At 31.5% G+C, this 18963-nt stretch overlaps 1 protein-coding gene across 4 annotated transcripts in view; it reads right to left on the bottom strand.

Moving 5' to 3' along the window:
• Positions 1-18963, bottom strand: part of TMTC3 (transmembrane and tetratricopeptide repeat containing 3) — a 54396-nt gene that overhangs the window by 19193 nt on the left and 16240 nt on the right. For all 4 annotated transcript variants that reach the window (XM_011361752.2, XM_023531549.1, XM_023531548.1 and 1 more), the window contains 5 exons: positions 15796-15895; positions 12259-12374; positions 11652-11824; positions 6074-6326; positions 1373-1521 (listed from right to left, as the gene is read on the bottom strand). In XM_011361752.2, the coding sequence (XP_011360054.1) occupies positions 1373-1521; positions 6074-6326; positions 11652-11824; positions 12259-12374; positions 15796-15895 (791 nt within the window). The remainder of the gene's footprint in view (positions 1-1372; positions 1522-6073; positions 6327-11651; positions 11825-12258; positions 12375-15795; positions 15896-18963) is intronic.

Raw genomic sequence — 18963 nt, 5'->3', positions numbered from 1 at the left:
CTTTGTACCTTCATCTACAACTTGAATATTCTGCTTACAATTACGTATCGGACTGTCACAAAATTCTTAGAATAATTTTACATTGTAAAGCTAGATTTATTAAAAGTCATGGTAAACTTAACTCTTTATAAAATAGATGCAAATTACTTATACACTTTAGGCTAGTTTTGAGGGCTCAATTCCTCATCTATAAAAAGATGATTATACCTCAATAATCCCTATGGTCTAATTTAGTATTAATGTTCTGAGTCCATGTTTCTGTCCCGGTTATACAGTTTAATTTCTTTCATTTTAACAGATCCATTTAACCAGGATAGGAGGGTAAGGATCAGAAAGTACATAGACATTGGAAGTAGTCAGATATCCATGTGAATGGAGACTCTGCTGTTTACTAGCTGTGTGGTCTTGTATAACTCAGGTAACCTGGATGAGCTTCAGTTTTAAAATTTGCAAAATAGAGTTAAGTAGTGTCAAGATTAAATGAAAAAAAAAAAAAACAAATCTAAAGGGTCTATCATGGCACCTGGCACATGGTAGGCATTCCCAATTTGGTAGTGATTATAACTAGATATGTGTGTGGAAGCTAAGAGAAAAGGTTTGGTAGATAGTAGTGAAAACTGTGAACATAGATGAGATCATCCAGAAAGAATATGCCATGTGAGAAAAATGGCTAGGAGTAGAACTCTGAGAAATAAAAAAAAATTTAAAAAGCAGGTATGGCAAGAAGAATCAGAGATTTGAGGCAGAAATGAACAGATGTGAAAGAGAATCGAGAGAAACTTTTTACAAATGCCAGGGAAATAAATTTTAAATTAAAAAAACTGACTAGATTTAGTTACTAGGAGGCAGGTTGTTATCTGTGTTAGTAGACGATATGATAACTATTCTGTTCCTTAACTGTTAGTTTAAGGCAATTAGGACATGGTGATTATGATGAAGATAGTATATGGTGATTATGATAAAGACAGTAATGATAGCAAGAAATTACAGACTGCTTACTATATACATTTTACATATCCTATTAACTCAATACAACTCACTCAAGTTAGTAAGACTATATCTTAGTTCACTGTATATGGAAGTGGCAATGGTCATTTTAACTTTAGTCTCAATAATATCCTTGTTTTCATTTGGGTCCAACTCAAAATATGTTATGTCTCAGGCTGTAAAATAAAATTACGTAAATATGAAGACCATAAGACTGCAGCAGGTGCTATAGAGCTTGACTAACTTGAATTACAGAAAAATGAGGAGACTATCAAGATGATAAACAAAATTTAAAAGTTTGACAAAATTGAACTAAATATTTTAAATACTTAAATGTATATTTGATTCTACAGTCAGCATTAAATGAACTAAAATATAAATTCACCTTTTGTTTGATATTTTCTGCCATCCATGGGCTACCAAAATACAGAACCCCATGCTAGGAACATATAATACTCGCTCAGCAACAACAAATCCAACTGGAAAAAAAAGGTTCGATGCAGGAATAAATGGTAATGCCATTAAACAAAGTGCCTACAAAGAAAAAGATAGTAAATTAAAAAGTATATGGACATTCAACAGTCAAATCCAAACATTTTATCCTTTAATTTGGATAATGTACTGGTGACCATTTTAAATAATACTATAAAGACTATTAATTTAAACCTAAAGAAGGCAACTTAGGGATGGTAACAACCAACAAAAATGTATGTCAACAGGTGAGATAAAGTCTTATTGAATGCTAACGCTTATAATTAAGGCTAATCCAATTAAGTAAAAAAAAAAAAAAAAAAACATTTTCTGAAAGCATCTAAAATAAGACTGATAATTTTTATACATATAATATGCATGTGGTAAAAATAAGTGGACAAAAAAAGATTTTAATAGGTTTAAACACCACAAAATCACAAAGGTTGACAAAATAGCTAAATGAGCCTGTTTTTATAATTTCAATATAGTAAGTAACCGCAGCATATTGGAAATTGATAAGCTGTTTCAGATAAGACAGTATACTACCACTTCTGTACCTCAGCATTATTTTGCATAATATTCTGATGAGTCACACATGTTTAACAGAGGCTTAGAATATGTATAAAAATAAAACTGCCCCTTTAAATCAAGTCTTTTATTCTTTTATTCTAAGGCTTCTAAGAAATTCTAATAAAAAATTCTAAAATTCTACCACTGTACATTATTTAAAAAAAAATTTTTTTTTGCCATTTTGAAAAGCATATGGTTTCTAGGTTATAAAGCCATTACAAAAGGTAGAATACAAATAACTACCACACAAATAACTTGTGGAAAGCAGCTGTCATCAGAACATGTTTCCATATTTTGTTACCCTGTTTTGTTTTATAGTACCTAATCGAATAAGTTGTTTCTTCAGCTCCGAAAGTCTGAGTCTTCTAACAGTTTGAGAGAAAAGAATGTCTTTTCTTTATTATACTTTATTAGTGAAATATAGATGTAGAGATGTCTCTACATTGAAAAGAATACTTTTTCCATGAATCACAACTTAATGATTTGTAATGAGGCAATATTGAATATGAAAAGCACTACCATCAAATTGCTTAGTATCATATCTATTTATGTCTGAAATTTTAATGTTTTCTTTTTTATTCAAAAAGAAATAACTCAACTTCTATTAGAAGTGCTTGATAAAAATAACCAGCTAGCTGTGAAACATATGTTTCTAACCATGTAATCCTTTTTTTTTTAAAGAAAATATTCCCTATTAATTCATGGCTACACTAAAGCAAGTTCATTTGAAAGAACTGAGTTGTTAAATTGATCCAAAGATGCATCAGGGACTGATACATAAGCTACACAAAAAAGAAAAGCAATCTCTCAAAAAATCTACTGGTTTTTGGATAAAGAATGGTTGGATAATGATTATTAAGTTACTGAGAAGTTCTAATATGCTCTTTGTTAAGGTATGCCAACTTAGTTAAACAATGAGTAACACAATCTCCTTCTTCCAGTGATGTAAATTCTCTTTAAAAGGAAAGATGGTAGTAGAAAGAAAAAGAGTTTGGTAACAAATTTGTTTCACTTCTTACTTCCTATGCAACATAAGGTGACTGTTCACCTTGTGACTGCTTCTTTATAATACAATGGGGATTAATAATTATATTGCTGAGGTACTTATGACATCTTATTTAATAAGTGATTAACATAGTAAAGAGTACTAACTAGGTACTCTTTTGATCTACTTATCCCTTCTAGAGTTCTTCAAAAAATATCCCTATTAAAAATAGAATGTTTAAGACTATACTTAAAGCAGCTATACCTAAGGTCACAAATGTTCCTCTTTTTGCACATAAGATATAATTTATATAAATCTATATTTATTTCATTGACACTATCCTCTACTTTTTATTCAGCTTATATCACATATCATTTTTTTTTATTTTCTAAAACTTTAAATTCATCTGCTCCTCCTTATATTACTTTTCTTTTAGCAGAACCTCAGCTTTGGATGTATTCTACCATATGTCTGCTTTGTCTGTATTTACTTGAGCAATAAAGCACTACGGCAGCTGCCAAGCTGAATAGATTAATCTCAAAAATCCATGATCACTAACTTCGAATTGACCATTAAGACTGCTCAGTATTCCTAGGGCTCTTTGATAGGTTCACTCTAACTTTCCTTGACTATTTTGAATCTTGACTATCTCAAACTTTCGACCCGTGTCACTTTCAGCAGGTGACCACACTTCCAAACTTAGAGAAAACTAAAGACATAAAACGAAACTCCCTTCAAGTCTGTCTAAACCTACTAGCATCCACATTCATGCTCATTTCCATCATTCCTGTACCATAAGGTATCTCCATGTATCTCAGGTCAAACTTGAGCTCTACATACCCCCACTCCACACAAATCTCACTATTAATTATCCCTTCTTTTATTTACTCAGCCACATACTTTCTACCTATTTTTAAACATACTCTTGCCTCTTAAATCCTTAAAAATATTCTCCTTTGACAACACATCTTTAAGTTACCACAACCGTTCATTATGTTCCTCAGGTATAAAACAAATTCCCACACTCTAAGGAAAAGACTTTTGAAGCCATGGTAACAAGTAGTTGGTTTTCCATTTAATTAATCAATATTTCAACTTAAAAATATGTTTTTGTAAGCCAACCCATTAGTGATATCTCCTTGCTTCTAAAAGTCAGCCAACAGAGCGTTCCAATGAAAGTGATTCTAAGTGTGACTCAATCAATAGTCTCCCCCTGATCAACCACTCTCACCTCTGAAAGTCCACCAATTCTAGATCTCTATTTTTCCCCAAGTCCTATCTAAGTTCAGTAGTCTGTTACGCTTGAAGCCACTACCTAACTTGCAGTCTTCTTAGGCAGGCAATACATTCCAGCTTGTCTCATCTTCTGAAATATTCAATGTTAAATTACCTCAAAAGGTTATCTACACAAGCAACATTCACTTCCTCATCTCCTAATTAAATCACTCCACGGAAATAAATTTCGTTTAAGTCACTAACACACCTAAAAGAGGTCAAATCCAACTTTTCTACTTGACAGCATCTATTAGTGTTTACCATGGTCTTTCTTGAAACACTTTGCTATCTTTCTATCTGGTCTATCACCTACACAGGTTCATTCTCCTCTATGCATCTAAATATGAGTTTTTCAAGACCTGCTTGTAGTCTTCTTCTCTTTCACTCTATTCAGCCTATTAAACTATTTTCTAAGGCATGTATTATGTGTATGAATGAAATTCTAGGTACCAGCTTGTTACCATCCTTGAGAGAAGTGACAAATCCTAATTGAGAAAGAATGTTCTATAATCTCTCCATAGCTCTTCTCATAAACATCCTGGTTTCAATTACTATGCCAATCAATCAAATTTTGATGGGTAGCTTAGGTTTCTCCTCCTTTTTAGGTACAAAGTGATATTCAAATCTCTCCTAGGATGTTTCAAAGGTATCTCAGACTCAACAGATCAAAGGTAATAGTAAATATGATCTACCCCAAACCCTATATTTTTTCAGTCTTTTCTGTATCTCAGAGATTGGCTTCAATTTTCTATAGAATTAAAGTTCCTTAGAAACAAGGATCCTTTATTTTTTCTTATTATCATATCCTTAGTGACTAAAATGCTGCCTGGTACATAGATTACAATAAAAACTTTTAACTGAATGAATAAATGACTCTAATGGCTCCAGTCAGAAATGAAATATTTGTGAAGTATTAAAAATACTTTCTGGCATATAGTAAATGCACAAAAGAGAATGTTAAAGATTACTGTTTTCAATAATTTAAAGGAAGAGGCATCAGAACTGTTATGAGTAAGAAGTGAGTAAGAAGGCAGAGTAAGAAAATTATAAAGAAACAGACTTCAGAAAAATAACAAAAGACTTTTCAAACAATCAGAGTTCTTTGAACATAGTAAGAAATACCGCAGGGAGTCATGAAAATCTTGCTATTGAGAACTGAAGAGCTATATATTTCTAGATGCATATCTCACAACAGGGGTCCCCAACCCCTGGGCCATGGACCTGTACGGAACCAGACCACACAGCAGGAGGTAAGCAGTGGGCAAGCCAGCGAAGTTTCATCTGTATTTACAGCTGCTCCTCAGTGCTAGAATTACCGCCTCAGCTCCACCTCAAATCATCAGGCATTAGACTCTCTGAAGAGCACAGGTCACTGGTGCCCAAAAGGTTGGGGACTGCTGTCCAAAAGGTTGGAGACTGCTGTCTTACACGACACTCTTCTCTGTGTCAAGGAAACCAAAAAGTATATAATATAACCCATTTCTTCAAAAAGTGTACAATCTAGTTAGGTAAAAGAAATATTAAAAAATTATGCCAAAAAGGATGCTGCATGATTTCAGAGTTCCTACCAATTAGAGAAATTTATAATCAGTTTTTGTTTTGTATGTTATATATATCAAATTATGCCTGCATATTAAATTTTGATATATAATTTTAGAAAAACCTAAAATAAGTACACAAATTAGGATAATGTTGAAAAAAAGATTGTTTCTAAAAAAAATATTTGATGGTCTCTTAAGTGATCAACAAGATGTAATATCATCTGAAAAATGAGCAGTCTCTTACCATTAAAACAGTCTTGGAGGAATCACCAGGGTATCTGAGACTGAATACTCCCAAAGCCCCCAAAAAGCAAAAGAAAGTAAATGTGGCAAGATTTCGAATATCTAGAAATGACTCTATAAGTGGTATTGTTCCCATGGTCCAATCACAGCAGAGCTCTGAAGGATTTAACAGAAGCCAGGCATTCACAGGAAGGAGGTAGTTAAAAGTTAGCTGCCTTGTAGGAGTGGGGCTTACAGCAGCTGGGTTATCAAACCTGTATGAAGGATGAAAAAAATGTCATTCAAACTGAAACACTTCTAAACACAAATTTAGTAAATAACATAAATAAAACATTGAACAATAATAAAAGCAATATTTTGTATGTAATTTGATTAAATAGAAAACAAATATTTTTTATGAATACCTCAGATTCTTGCCAGAGTTCAAACTGTCTAATCTTTATAAAATGTCTAGTTGAGAGTAATATTCATGAAGAACTGATTGAAGGGGAAGCAGGTTATTTCTAGTTAGTTATTAGCATAATTCATACATGCATACTATAATGAAACTCTGCAGAATACTTTCATTAAATTATGATTCTTATTAAAAGTAGAAAGTTTAATATCCATTGTTTTATTTGTTGTATGAACGCTTCTAAGAACACTAACCAATGTTCATCTACATGAATTTTCTTTTAGTTTTAATTGCTAATGAAAATTATGCTTTTAAAATTATTACGCTTTTCTCTTGTCACAGACAGAGAAAATTTTATAATTTATGAGCCTTTCCTCTTTGCTTACACTTCTAGGGAACTAAAAACCAAATTTCCAGTACAGAGTACAAACTGTATAGGCCTATGTAACATTTTATTTTTGTTCTACTTTTTCTCCCAGTATATATTCATACAAGCTTATTTCCTAGTTTGTATTTCCCCAGGCCATGATATACTTATACTTAATGTACAATTCATTAATTTAGTCTGTTTTCTGAAAACTAAGTCAAATCATATTTTAAAGCACATTTCAAATGAATAATTTAAGAATTTTAGTTCTTTAGGCTATTTCTAAATTTTACTGGCTATATTAACATGTAGTCCTCTAAAAACCAAATTTATCATTTTAAAATGAGTAAGTCAATGAAAAATCAACCTCTACCACTATTTGACTTGGTCTTCTTAAAACTATCAAATGGTTGATAAAAAGTAAATGCTATTTGACAAATTTTTTTTCATAATTGAATATCTATATATATATATGAAAAATAATAAATCTTGAGACTCAAGACTTGAATTCTCAAAATAACCAATAAAACTGAATACAAAGCTATCTTTTTTCCTATAATTCACAATTCAAAGTCCATTTTTTATGATTAAGTTTATTAGGATAGCTGATTTAATAATTGAACTGTAGGTAAAGAATTCATGTGAAAGCATATCAGATCATATTTTAATGAACTTTGCAGGGTAATGTAATAAAGTTTATGTATACAGACATATGTACTTACATATAACACCCCAAATACCCATCCAGACATACACAAAACAAATATATTCACACCTTATCAACCACATTTTTGTACTGTAGAATAGGAGATAGGACAACAAATTCTCTAATAAGAATGATAAACAGAACAGAACAAAAACACTGAAACTAAGAGGTAAAGAAGGAAATATAGAGTATATATTCGATTCAATGTATTTCCCATACTTTAATATTAAAATGAGTTGTTCAGTTTAGTATGGCTAGATGCAAAGGTAAAAGTTTAGGAAGTTGAAAAGCAATTATTCTTTTAAAAAAAAAATGCTACTGAGAAGGATAATTATATGAAAAATATCACAAAGACAGCATTGAACTTAAGATAATTAATTATCTGAACAAAATTTATTCTAACCAGGGCCAGCAAAGCACTATCATGGATAACAACATGAATAACATTTTGGCCTTTTGTTAGGGGGGGAAAAAAAAAAGATTCTTGCTTGTTATGTCAGTCACTTAAATAAAATTGAATAGAGAACTACTATAAATTTCATTTTAAATTTTAGGTGAAGAAGATGAAATGAAAAAAATACTAAATGTTAGAGTAGAAAAAAAATGATATGTAGATTGTTAAAATTTAGGATAACTTTTCCTTCTAGCCTTAAACAACTAAAAACTTGATAAGATATAAAACTTTTTTTTTTAACACACTGTGCATCACACAAAAGACAGTGGTACCTGAGAGAAGGAAGACAAATGAGGGGAGTCGGACCTGAAGAATTTAATCTGTGGAGCTGCAAAAGGGAACCTAGGTGGAGTCCTGTAGTATCTCTAAGTTGAGATGATGAAGCTGAGAGAGCTAAGAGCCTAGTGGGCTGGAATTAGTAGGCAGAATATCATCAGCAAGAGGAAAGTTGCTGAGAAAGAAAACTGAGATCTGTAGGTATCTCTCCAGTTTTCAGAACTTATCAGCATAACTATGTGAGGAAATACTCGAGGTCAGTGCTGTGGGTTGAATCATACCTCCCTGAAATTAGTGTTTACCCAGCACCTTAGAACGAGATCTTATTTGGAAACAAGGTCTTTGCCATTGTATTTAGTGAAATTAAGATGAGGTCACACTGGATTAGGGTGTCTTAAATCCAATGACTGGTGTTCTTACATGAAGAAGAGAGAATACAGAACAGTTACAGAAAAGAAGGCCAGGTGAAGATGAAGCAGAGTCGATGATACAGCAACATGGCAAAGAATGCCAAAGACACCAGCAATCACCCAGAAGCTTGGAAAGGGACATAGAACAGATTCTTCCTCAGAGCCTTCAACTGAGCTGACACCTTGATTTTGGACTTCTGGCCTCCAGCACTGTGATAATAAATTTCTGCTGCTTTCAGCTACCCAGTTTCTGGTAATTTGTTGTAGCAGCCCTAGGGAAACTAACATGATTAGGAAAGTACCTCCTGACAAGATTAGATAAAAATTCCCAAATATCATACAGAACTGAGAATAGTTCCGCAGCAGCCAGAGTAGAAATCCTCATAACTCAGTCCATCAGGGAGTCTTGTGTCAGTAATGGAGCAAAGTTAGTCCTAACCTTAATGCTGCTGTGATCTCACAAAACAAAACTTAAAAGCAAGGCTAGAAGATGAAATTTTTTTTTTTTTTAAATAAATGCATCCCAGAAAAAAGCTCCAAAATATTTATAGGAATACATTAATGATTCACATATGGCATCTCTTAAAAATTACCAGGCATGGGAAGAAATAGAAAAATACAATTCAAGAGGAGAAAAACTATTCTTCTACACTGACTAAGAAATGACACAGATAATAAAATTAGTAGACTAACTTTAAGAACTTTAAAGCACTAGAACATGCAGAGACATGGAACACATTAAAATAAAGGCCAAAATAAAACTTTTAGAGATGAAAACAAATGAGATGAAAAATAACTAGAAGAAATTAAGGGCCCATTAGACACTGAAGAAAAAAGATTAGTGAACCTGAAGGCATAGCGAAACAACAACAACAACAACAACAACAAACTAAACAACAACACAAAAAACAGCCCACAATGAAAATAGTGGAAAATAGTTTTGAGTGAGAGAATAAACAGAGCATTAGTGTGACAACTTCAAGAAGCCTAATATACATGTAATTGGAATTCCAGAGGAAGACAGGAGAGAGAAGACAGAAAAAATATTTCAAGCATACCTAAAAATTTTCCAAAATATATATAAAGTAAAACCGATAGAGTCTAAAGAGTTCAATTAACTCAAGCACAAGAAACAAGAAGATAAAATAAACAGTGACTGGAAGTTTGTCCCTTTGGACCATCATCACTCAAACTTTCAGTTATAATATGAGTAAGCCCTGGTGTACATAACACTGTATTATATATTTAAAAGTTAAGAGAGTACATGTTAAAAGTTTTTATCATAAGACAAAAAATCTGTTTGTAATTATATATGGTGATGGATGTTAATTAAACTTATGGTAATCATTTGTCTTTCTATATATCAAATTATTATGTTATACATCTAAAACTAATACAATGATATATGTCACTTAAGTCTCAAAAAAATAAAGAGAAGAGAAACATTGATAAAGAGAAAATACTAAAATACTAAAAGTGTCATAGGAAATGACATACTACATGCAGAAGCAAAAAGAATGATAGAATCTTTTCCACGGAAAACAGTTTAAGACAGAAAATGGCAAAATAACATTTTTATAGTACTGAATGAAAAACAGTCAATGTAGAATTGTGTACTTAGGCATAATATTGTTCAAAAATAAAGGCAAAATAAAGATATTGTTATATATGAAAGCTAAAAGAATTGATCACCAGCAGACCTGTATGTCAAGAAATTTTAAAGTCCTTCAGTCACAAAGAAAAATGTTACCAGTTGAAGATCTTGATCTAATAAAGAAATGAAGAACACCAGAAATGGTAACTCTATGTATCAATATCAAGGGCTTTTAAAAATTATTTAACTCTCTTCCAAAGATAATTGTTTAAAGCAGAAAATAACAACAAAGTATACTGAAGGAAAATGCATATAAATACCACAAAGAATAAGTCCTTATTTATAACAATTTTATATATTTACATAAGAATTTATTTATTATACATATGCTTATACTACATATGCTAACATTTATACTATATATACTTGCAATTATAATATTCCTTGAAGATAAACTGCGATAAACAAAGGATGTATACCAAAAAAGCCTAAACCAATCACTAAAAGAAATCATAGCAAAGATTTATAGTTAATAAGCCAATAAGGAGATAAAAATGGAATAAAAAAATACTCAATCCAAAAGAAGGAAGAAAGAGAGAAAAACAGGAACAAAGAGATGGGGCAAAGAAAACAATTAGCAAGATGGGAGGTTCACATCAATTAATCATACTAAATGTAAAAAGTTGAAACACCTCAATTAAAAGATATTATCTGACCAAACAAAAAAGGAAGACCCAAATATATGCAGCCTATAAGATATCTACTTTAAATATAATGATATAGATGTAAAACAAGTAAAAGCACGAAAAAAGATAAACTATGTGACACTAACGAAACATAGCTTGGGTGGCTGGCTATATTAAGAACATGTAAACTTCTGAGTGAAGACTATTATTTGGGATAGAGAAGCTCATTTAATAATAATAAAGGGATCAATTTATCAAGAGGAAATTGTAATTCTAAATGTTTATGCACTTCATAATAAGAGTTTTAAAACACATGAAGCAAAAATTAATTCAACTGCAAGGAAAAATAGACAAATCTACAATTATAGTCAGAAATTTCAACGCTCTTAATTACTAATAGAACAAGCAGACAAAAATCACTAAGGATATAGAAGATTTAACACTTAACCAATTTGAGGATCACTATTATTTTGATTGTGGTAGTTGAGTGTACACATTATCTCAAAATTTATTAATTTGTACATTTTAAGTATATGCAGGTTTTTAAAAAATATTATTACTCAATAAAGCTGTTAAAAACCCTCAATGAAAATCAAAGACTTTCTGAAATATTTATAATCACTTAAAATCTAAAGATAATTTTAAAAGGATGGAAAAACAACAATAACAACAAAAAACAATAGAATTCATACCTGGTAAATACTGGAAGTTGGGATTGAATAACCTGGACTCTAATCACAACAAGTAATAGTGTACTGAACATCAAAACAATGAGTTTTATTAGTGTCTGCAGCATAGAAAATGGAATGCCACCCTTTCCACGGAGAAACTGTCCAGCAGTAGTACATAATAATGGCAGAGTATACTGGGAAAGGAAAAAAAGTTTTAAATAAATAAAAATATACTACGGTGTTTTCAATAATGGAGTACGTTCTAAATGAAGACAGAAATTGACCATGATAAAATCAATATGGAACAGTCTGTGAAAATGATAAAGGATAAAACTGAAACCACTAATCTTACCAATAATTAATAATATTGTACAATATTACTGTGTATTTTTCCAAGTTACTTAACAATTCCGTTATTGATACTTGAAAATCAGTCTTTTAAAAGCTGAAAGTGTTTTAAAACATTAATTTTCAGTGAGTATAGGAAAAACATGCATATTTCTTGCAAATTTTTGGTATCATTGGCAAACAGATTTATAAAATGATATACTTAGAAAATAAGTTTATTATAGCAAATAGGATTCAAATGGGAAAAAAGATAGCGACCAGAAAATTTATTTCTCCTTACCCCCTGGGCAATAAATACTTCATACACACAGCAAATTCCCACAACTGTTATTCCTTGTTCTTTACACAATGTTGCAACAGCCACTAAGAACACAGTCAATGCAATTGGAGTCCACACTGCAATTTAAGAACAGAAAAATATAAAACTACACAAAACAATTTTATAATATCACAAAAGGATATTTTAAGATAGACAACTATTACGCATTACTAAAAAACTTTACTTATGATTCTATATTCATATTTGCATTATTTACCATTGACATACCTTATATTTTAAAATGTATTTAAATGATGTAATTTTTGCTTTAAATATTCAAAACGAAACATAAAACAAAATTTGAACTAAAAAATTTTTTGTAGAAAGGAAAATTATCTAACCAATACTAACTTTTAAAGTAGGGTAGACAATATAGAGAAGAGAAACGTTAAAGCTTGAATGTCATGATTAAAGAACTATCAATTTGAAATAAGAATAAATAACTAAAATTATCAGACAAGTGTCAAATACTTCATTTATTAAAAACTTGAAACTGAAAACTACTGGACAAAATAGAGTACTATCGTACTAAAAAAGAACTATAAAAACAAACAGGTTAATAAGCATTTAAATTAATACTATTCTTTTAAAAACTCACAATAGAATATTCGCAAGTTCTACTTAAATAAAAAACTTACTTTATCGACTTTAAGTAAATATCCACTACTTAGTAGTAATATGATTAAAGAAAAATGAATTGTGAGAGTAATTCTAGATCTACTAGTAACTTAAGTTGCTTTGTGACTTTGGGGAATTGTTCCGAGCTTCAGTTTTCTTATTGGAAAATATCATCTCTTTTTTTTCCAGTTAAAAAAGAAAAAGCTAGTATGATTGTGTGACCTCAGTTTTTATTAAGAATATTAATCAAAGCAAAAACTCAAATAATTGACTTAAATCCAGGAGTAAATAAGAACACAACTCTGAATCTAATATATTTTCTTTTGGCATTGTGCTTAATGCAGAAACTTGTCTATTTTTGAAATTGTGTTTTAATTTTAAAGTACTCTATAAACTAAAATGACTGAAAGGAAAAACAACTTTAAAAAACCCCAAAACAGTGGTGGGGATAGTAAGTATAATTGTATTCTTTGCTCAAAAAAAGTGTCATATTCTAGTTAGACCAAAATCATCAATGTTAATGGACTAGATTATACCAAGGGCTGAAATATCATGCTAAATTCAATAAGAATTTCATAAAGGAAATAAATTAGTATATGATTATTTATACAACAAGTTGAACCTAAAGTTGGATTTTGAAGGATATATAGGACATGAAAAAATTGGGAAAGGAGTACACATGAGTAAAGGAGTAAAGGAGGAATAAGCTTGGCAGATGAATGATATGGAGAATAAAAAACCCGGTGGTTATAGATATATTAAAAATTAGTAGAAAATAATGATTTTGAAAACTTATTTAAAAATATATCAAGTGTTTATATGACCAGTAAAATCTCATTTATACGGTCATTAAATCAAAAAATCACCCTATGCATAAGAGGGCAGATATAATCGTACCCATTTTAAAGACGAGGAAAGAATTTTGGAGGTTTAAAAATAGTTGTGAACCATAAAGAGACTATGACCTGAACTTGGTTCTTTTCATACTAAATTCAGAGAATCATCCTAATTTATATTTCCACTACAAGGAAGAGAAAGCAAATGGTTGCCTTCCATAATGTTGGATTCAATCTCAGCAACTAATAGCTCTAATAAAGGCAAAGCTTTACTGAAACCAGTTACTTCAGTTCTTCAATTCTTAGTTATAAATTGATTTTTATAATCAGATCTCTGCAGTTAAAGTTACCATGCGTGATTTTGTCCAAATACCTCTGCTAAATAAGTTAACCAAACAAAAAAATCTCTAAGTACAGTTATTTCAATCATTAAAATCAAATCCAATTTCAAAGTATAGGTTACTAATTTTACATGTGTAAAGATAACATACTTTCAGCAATCATGTATTCAAATAGTTATTTTAAGTATCTACTATATTTTGTGATGGAGAGTGATGATAAACAAGTAAAGATATATTTTGTCAAACAGTGACCTAAGCGTTACAGAGAAAAATATAAGATGAAGAGAAATAAAAACGAGTGAGGGAGATAAGTGGTGCTCATGACATTTGAGCAGAAACCCAAAGTAATGGAAAAGCAACTGCAAAGGCCCTGAGATGGATCATGCTTATAAAAAAGATAGGAGAATGAATAACTTGGAATTTAAAGTGATTAAATAATTACAAAGTAAAAATCACTGCATAGTACAACATACATTAGACAGACGGGGGACATAAAGATGATGATGAAACTATCTGTGGTCTCAAGCGTAAAATTATGTAATGTGGAATAAGAAGCAGCATAAGTGTTAAGAGGATAGAGAGGTCCAAAGCAGGTTTCAGCACCTTTTCAATTAGAATTTAAAATAAAATACATTTATGTACTTGACCATTTCCTCAACAAATATATACTGAACACCTACTATGTACCAGGAACCATTCTAGGAAATGGAGAGAAAGTTATCTACCTAAATGAAGGTTATATTCTATTGTGAAAGAAGAAACAATAAGAAAAAGAAATATGTAAATCATGTATTTTCAGGTTAGAAATGAGTCTTTTGAGAAACGCAGGTTAAAGGGGAAAGAAAGTAACATATTTGGTTTTTGTTTTGGTGAAGTGGTGAACCAGCATGATCCACTGGCTCCTTTCCCAAAAATCAACCCTCGAAGATCGAGAGGAACTGTGGCTTCAAAGATATTAAAAACAAAACAAAACAAAACAAAAAACACAACTCAAAACACTAATTCTTGGACATTGAAGGTTATCTTAAATGTGTCTGTGGGGGTATTATGAAAGACTGCATCTAAAGCAGAAGAGTGAGAAAAAATTTAACTTCTGCTCTAGCCAATCCAGACTGCCTTGGATAGATCACTGTCTGCTCCTTTATTGTAGAATCTGCAGCTACACTAGCTTGTGAGTGTCCATGTGGTTAAATCAGAGCATTTCACAAGGTTCACTGAGTTAAAAAGTAGGTTTTATTTTAAAAGGTACAAATTGGCCAACCACTCTTAGGCAGTCATTTGTACACACACATCCCATCTAAATGCAGAGGAATGGTGGACTGACCTTTTAATTTTGCTTAAACAATATAATTCACAGCCTTCAGAGATGTTATTTATCCACAGAAAGACAACTAAAGTATTGGTACTTGTATCATTTATAGGTAATAGCTGATGGAACTAAGAATGACTCTAAAAATCCTATGTTCTAGGGTAATTTTTAAAAAGTTAGATCATAAAAATTTTGATAGTCATGATAAAATATAGACTATACTCAAAAAATTTTAATGACATTGCATACTTTCATAAGTCCATACATGCTAACGTAGTATAATATGTAAAGACAAACTGCAAGTGTAGCATGTTACTTAGATGCACTAAAAGTAAATAAAATTACTTGATCAAGTTTTACAGCTATAGAAAAAAATTAAATACTAGATATTTACCTATGGAATTATCTGGTCCTTTTGATTTGGTATATGACAAAAATGCAGCTAGAAAAAAGATAGATGACAAAAGTTCTGCTCTTCCCACAACACCTGTTACCTAGGAAAGGAAAGGAGTGGAGGTCACATTAATGAAGAGCATCTTGAAAATTTAACTATATATAATAGCAACAGCACTTTAACTAGAAACTAAATTGCTATAACTTTTCAACTGTACATTTTTCTTAGACATTCTTTGAGTGCCCTCATGTGGTGAATTTGTAGATCTTCCATAAAAATAAATTTATCAGAGATTCAGTTCTTTTATTAGCACTACTATTTTGAAGTAGTTACATACACAAGAAGTTGCAAAAATGGTAGAGATCCCCTGTAATATTATATAATTATTGTACAATGTTTAGAATAGTTCTTAATATAAAATAAGAAAAAAACTAAATACTTGTTACATATTCTCTTAAAATACAAGTGTTCTTAATATACGAGGTACTATTAAGTTACATCTCATAATAAACCTGCAAATTCAAATTTAAAAAGATAATGTTGAAAGTCCGTTTAAATTCTAGAAATTTAAATATAAAACACCAAGCCTCTCCCTTAAAATATTCTGAATTCACTGCAAAATTTAAAGCAACCTATCATTTTTCTAAGTTTATGGAAAAAAGCCTGTCTAGCTAGACACCACAAAAGGTTCAAGTAATGGCAGAGACACACAATCTCCCTCTAACCCATCCCCAACACACACACACACACACACACACACACACACTTTAAACATAATCTTTTGGTTTCAACCAAAATGAAATAATTGAACAGAGTCTTCTTTGTCCTGCTAAGAGGCAATTCTGGAGTTTCCAGATTAATAGGAAAAAGAGTTTGAGTATGACTTGGTAGGTAGGGGCTGACCAACACATGGCAACAGCAGAGACAGTTCACAATTTTGAAACACATGGAAATGACAGTATGAAACTACTGAATATCATCATTTGTTAGGATGTCTGTTCATGTTTGCAAATATTTTGATATATTTTCATCCCTTACTTAAACTCGCCTTATTATTTTCTGTCCTCTGAAACACAAACAAGGCCAAACTGACAAATATTTAAAATCTACATGCATGAAATAATTAGCAAAGGATAGAACTGTATTCATTTACATGTTACATTACTAATGCTAATACTCATCATATGTTCTTGAATAAGAAATGTTTATATTTCAAACTTTTAAATTAATTTTTTTTAATTCTAAAAGTTATCATTTACTTAACCAAGAATCATTAATACAAAATTTTAGATACTGGAGGTTCTAGGAAGTATACTTGAATTTTTTTTCCTGTCTTATTGAAATATAATAGACAATTAGTTGCTTGTATTTACATGTACAATTCAATTAGTTTTTTTCTCAATTATATTTGGCATGTAATATGTCAGTTTTTTCTATAGCATAGTGATCAGAGATCCACATAATTCGCAAAGTGATCACCCCACTAAATCTAGTACCCCTCTTCCCCCTTACGTATTTATTAATTAGCCATCTTCCCCATGCTACACTCTACATCTCCATGCCTATTATGCAACTATCCTTTTGTACCTCTTAATCCCTTTGCCTTTTTTCCCCGTCTTCCCCATCCCCTTCCCATCTAGTAGCCCTCAAAATATTCTCTGTATCTATGAATTTCCGTTTGTTATTGTTGATTTTGTCCTTTAGATTCCACATGTACGTGGAATCATGCGATACTACCCAACCCATTTCGTTCACTGCAATACCCTCTAGGTTCATCAAGGCACTTTCTCCATTCCCTTCTTTTTAGTCTGTGTTTTTTAATCCAAAGTGAGTCTCTTGTAGGCAGCATATGTAGCAGTCCTATTTTCTTATCCTTTCAGCCACTCTTTTGGTTGGAGCACTTAATTCTTTTCCATTTAAGGTACTTGTTGATAGAAATGTAGTTATTACCATCCTTTATTCCTGTTTTTGATACATGTTCTTTCTTCTTAAAGAAGTCCTTCCAACATTTCCTGAATAGCTTGGTATTGATAAATTCCTCTAGCTTATTTTTGTCTGAGAAACTCTTTATCTGTCCTTCAAATTCAAATGATATCTTTGCTGGATAAAGTATTCTTGGTTGTAGATCCTGGGTCTTCATCACATCGAATATTTTGTGCCAAGCCCTTCTGTCCTACATAGTTTCTTTTGAGAAATCAGCTGCAGTCTTATGAGTGCTCCCTTGTACGTAACTGCTTTTCTCTTGCTGCTTTTAAGATTCTCTCATTGTATTTAACCTTTGGCATTTTAATTATGTGTCTTGGTGTGGGCCTCTTTGGGTTCCTGGTTTTTAGGACTCTCAGAGCTGCCCAGGGTTTTATATCTATTTCCTTCATGAGGTTAGGGAAGATTTCCATCATTTCTTCAAATAGCTCTTCAACGTCTTGTTTTCCTTCAGGTACCCCTATGACATTTTTACCTTTAATAGTGTCCTGTAAGTTCCTTAAATTATTATTTTAGTTTTGGCTTCTTTTTTCTTGCCATTGTGATTGAGTTTCCTTGGCTTTCCCATTCTCTATTTATGTCAATCACCTTCACTCTTGTTCCATTTAATATACTTTTCATCTCAGATAATGTGTTCATTTCTGACTGGTTCCCTTTTATAATTTCCATTTTTAAAAAATTTTTTATTTTAATTAGTTTCAAGTATACAGTACACTGTTTAGACATCTATATAGTTTGTAAAATGATCCCAATTGCTCCCTCTCTCCCAACCCTCCACCTAACCAACATATTAACGCTAACTGCATTCCCTAGGCTATGCCCCATCCCCATGACCATCATGAGCTACTACTCTGTACTTCTTTAACCCCTTACCCCATTCTTCTAGGCCCCCAAAGCCCCCTCCCCTCTGTCCGGCACCAAATTGTCCACTATATTTGTGAGTCTGTTTTTGATTAGTTTGTTCTTTTTATCCCTTAGATTCTGCATATAAGTGAAATCATATAGTGTTTATCTTTCTCTGACTTAAATACCTTCTAGGTTCATCAAAGCAATATCTTTTTCCATCCCCTTCCTTTTCATATGTAGGGGTCTTGTTTAATCCTTTCAGCCACTCTATCTTTTGGTTGGAACACTTAATTCATTTCCATTTAAGGTACTTATTGATAGGAATGTAGTGGTTACTAT

This window comes from Pteropus vampyrus, unplaced genomic scaffold (assembly GCF_000151845.1).
Source record: "Pteropus vampyrus isolate Shadow unplaced genomic scaffold, Pvam_2.0 Scaffold70, whole genome shotgun sequence".
Taxonomy (NCBI): domain Eukaryota; kingdom Metazoa; phylum Chordata; class Mammalia; order Chiroptera; family Pteropodidae; genus Pteropus; species Pteropus vampyrus.
The sequence above is the reverse complement of the archived record's forward strand: the minus strand, read 5'-3'. Positions and strand labels throughout refer to the sequence as shown.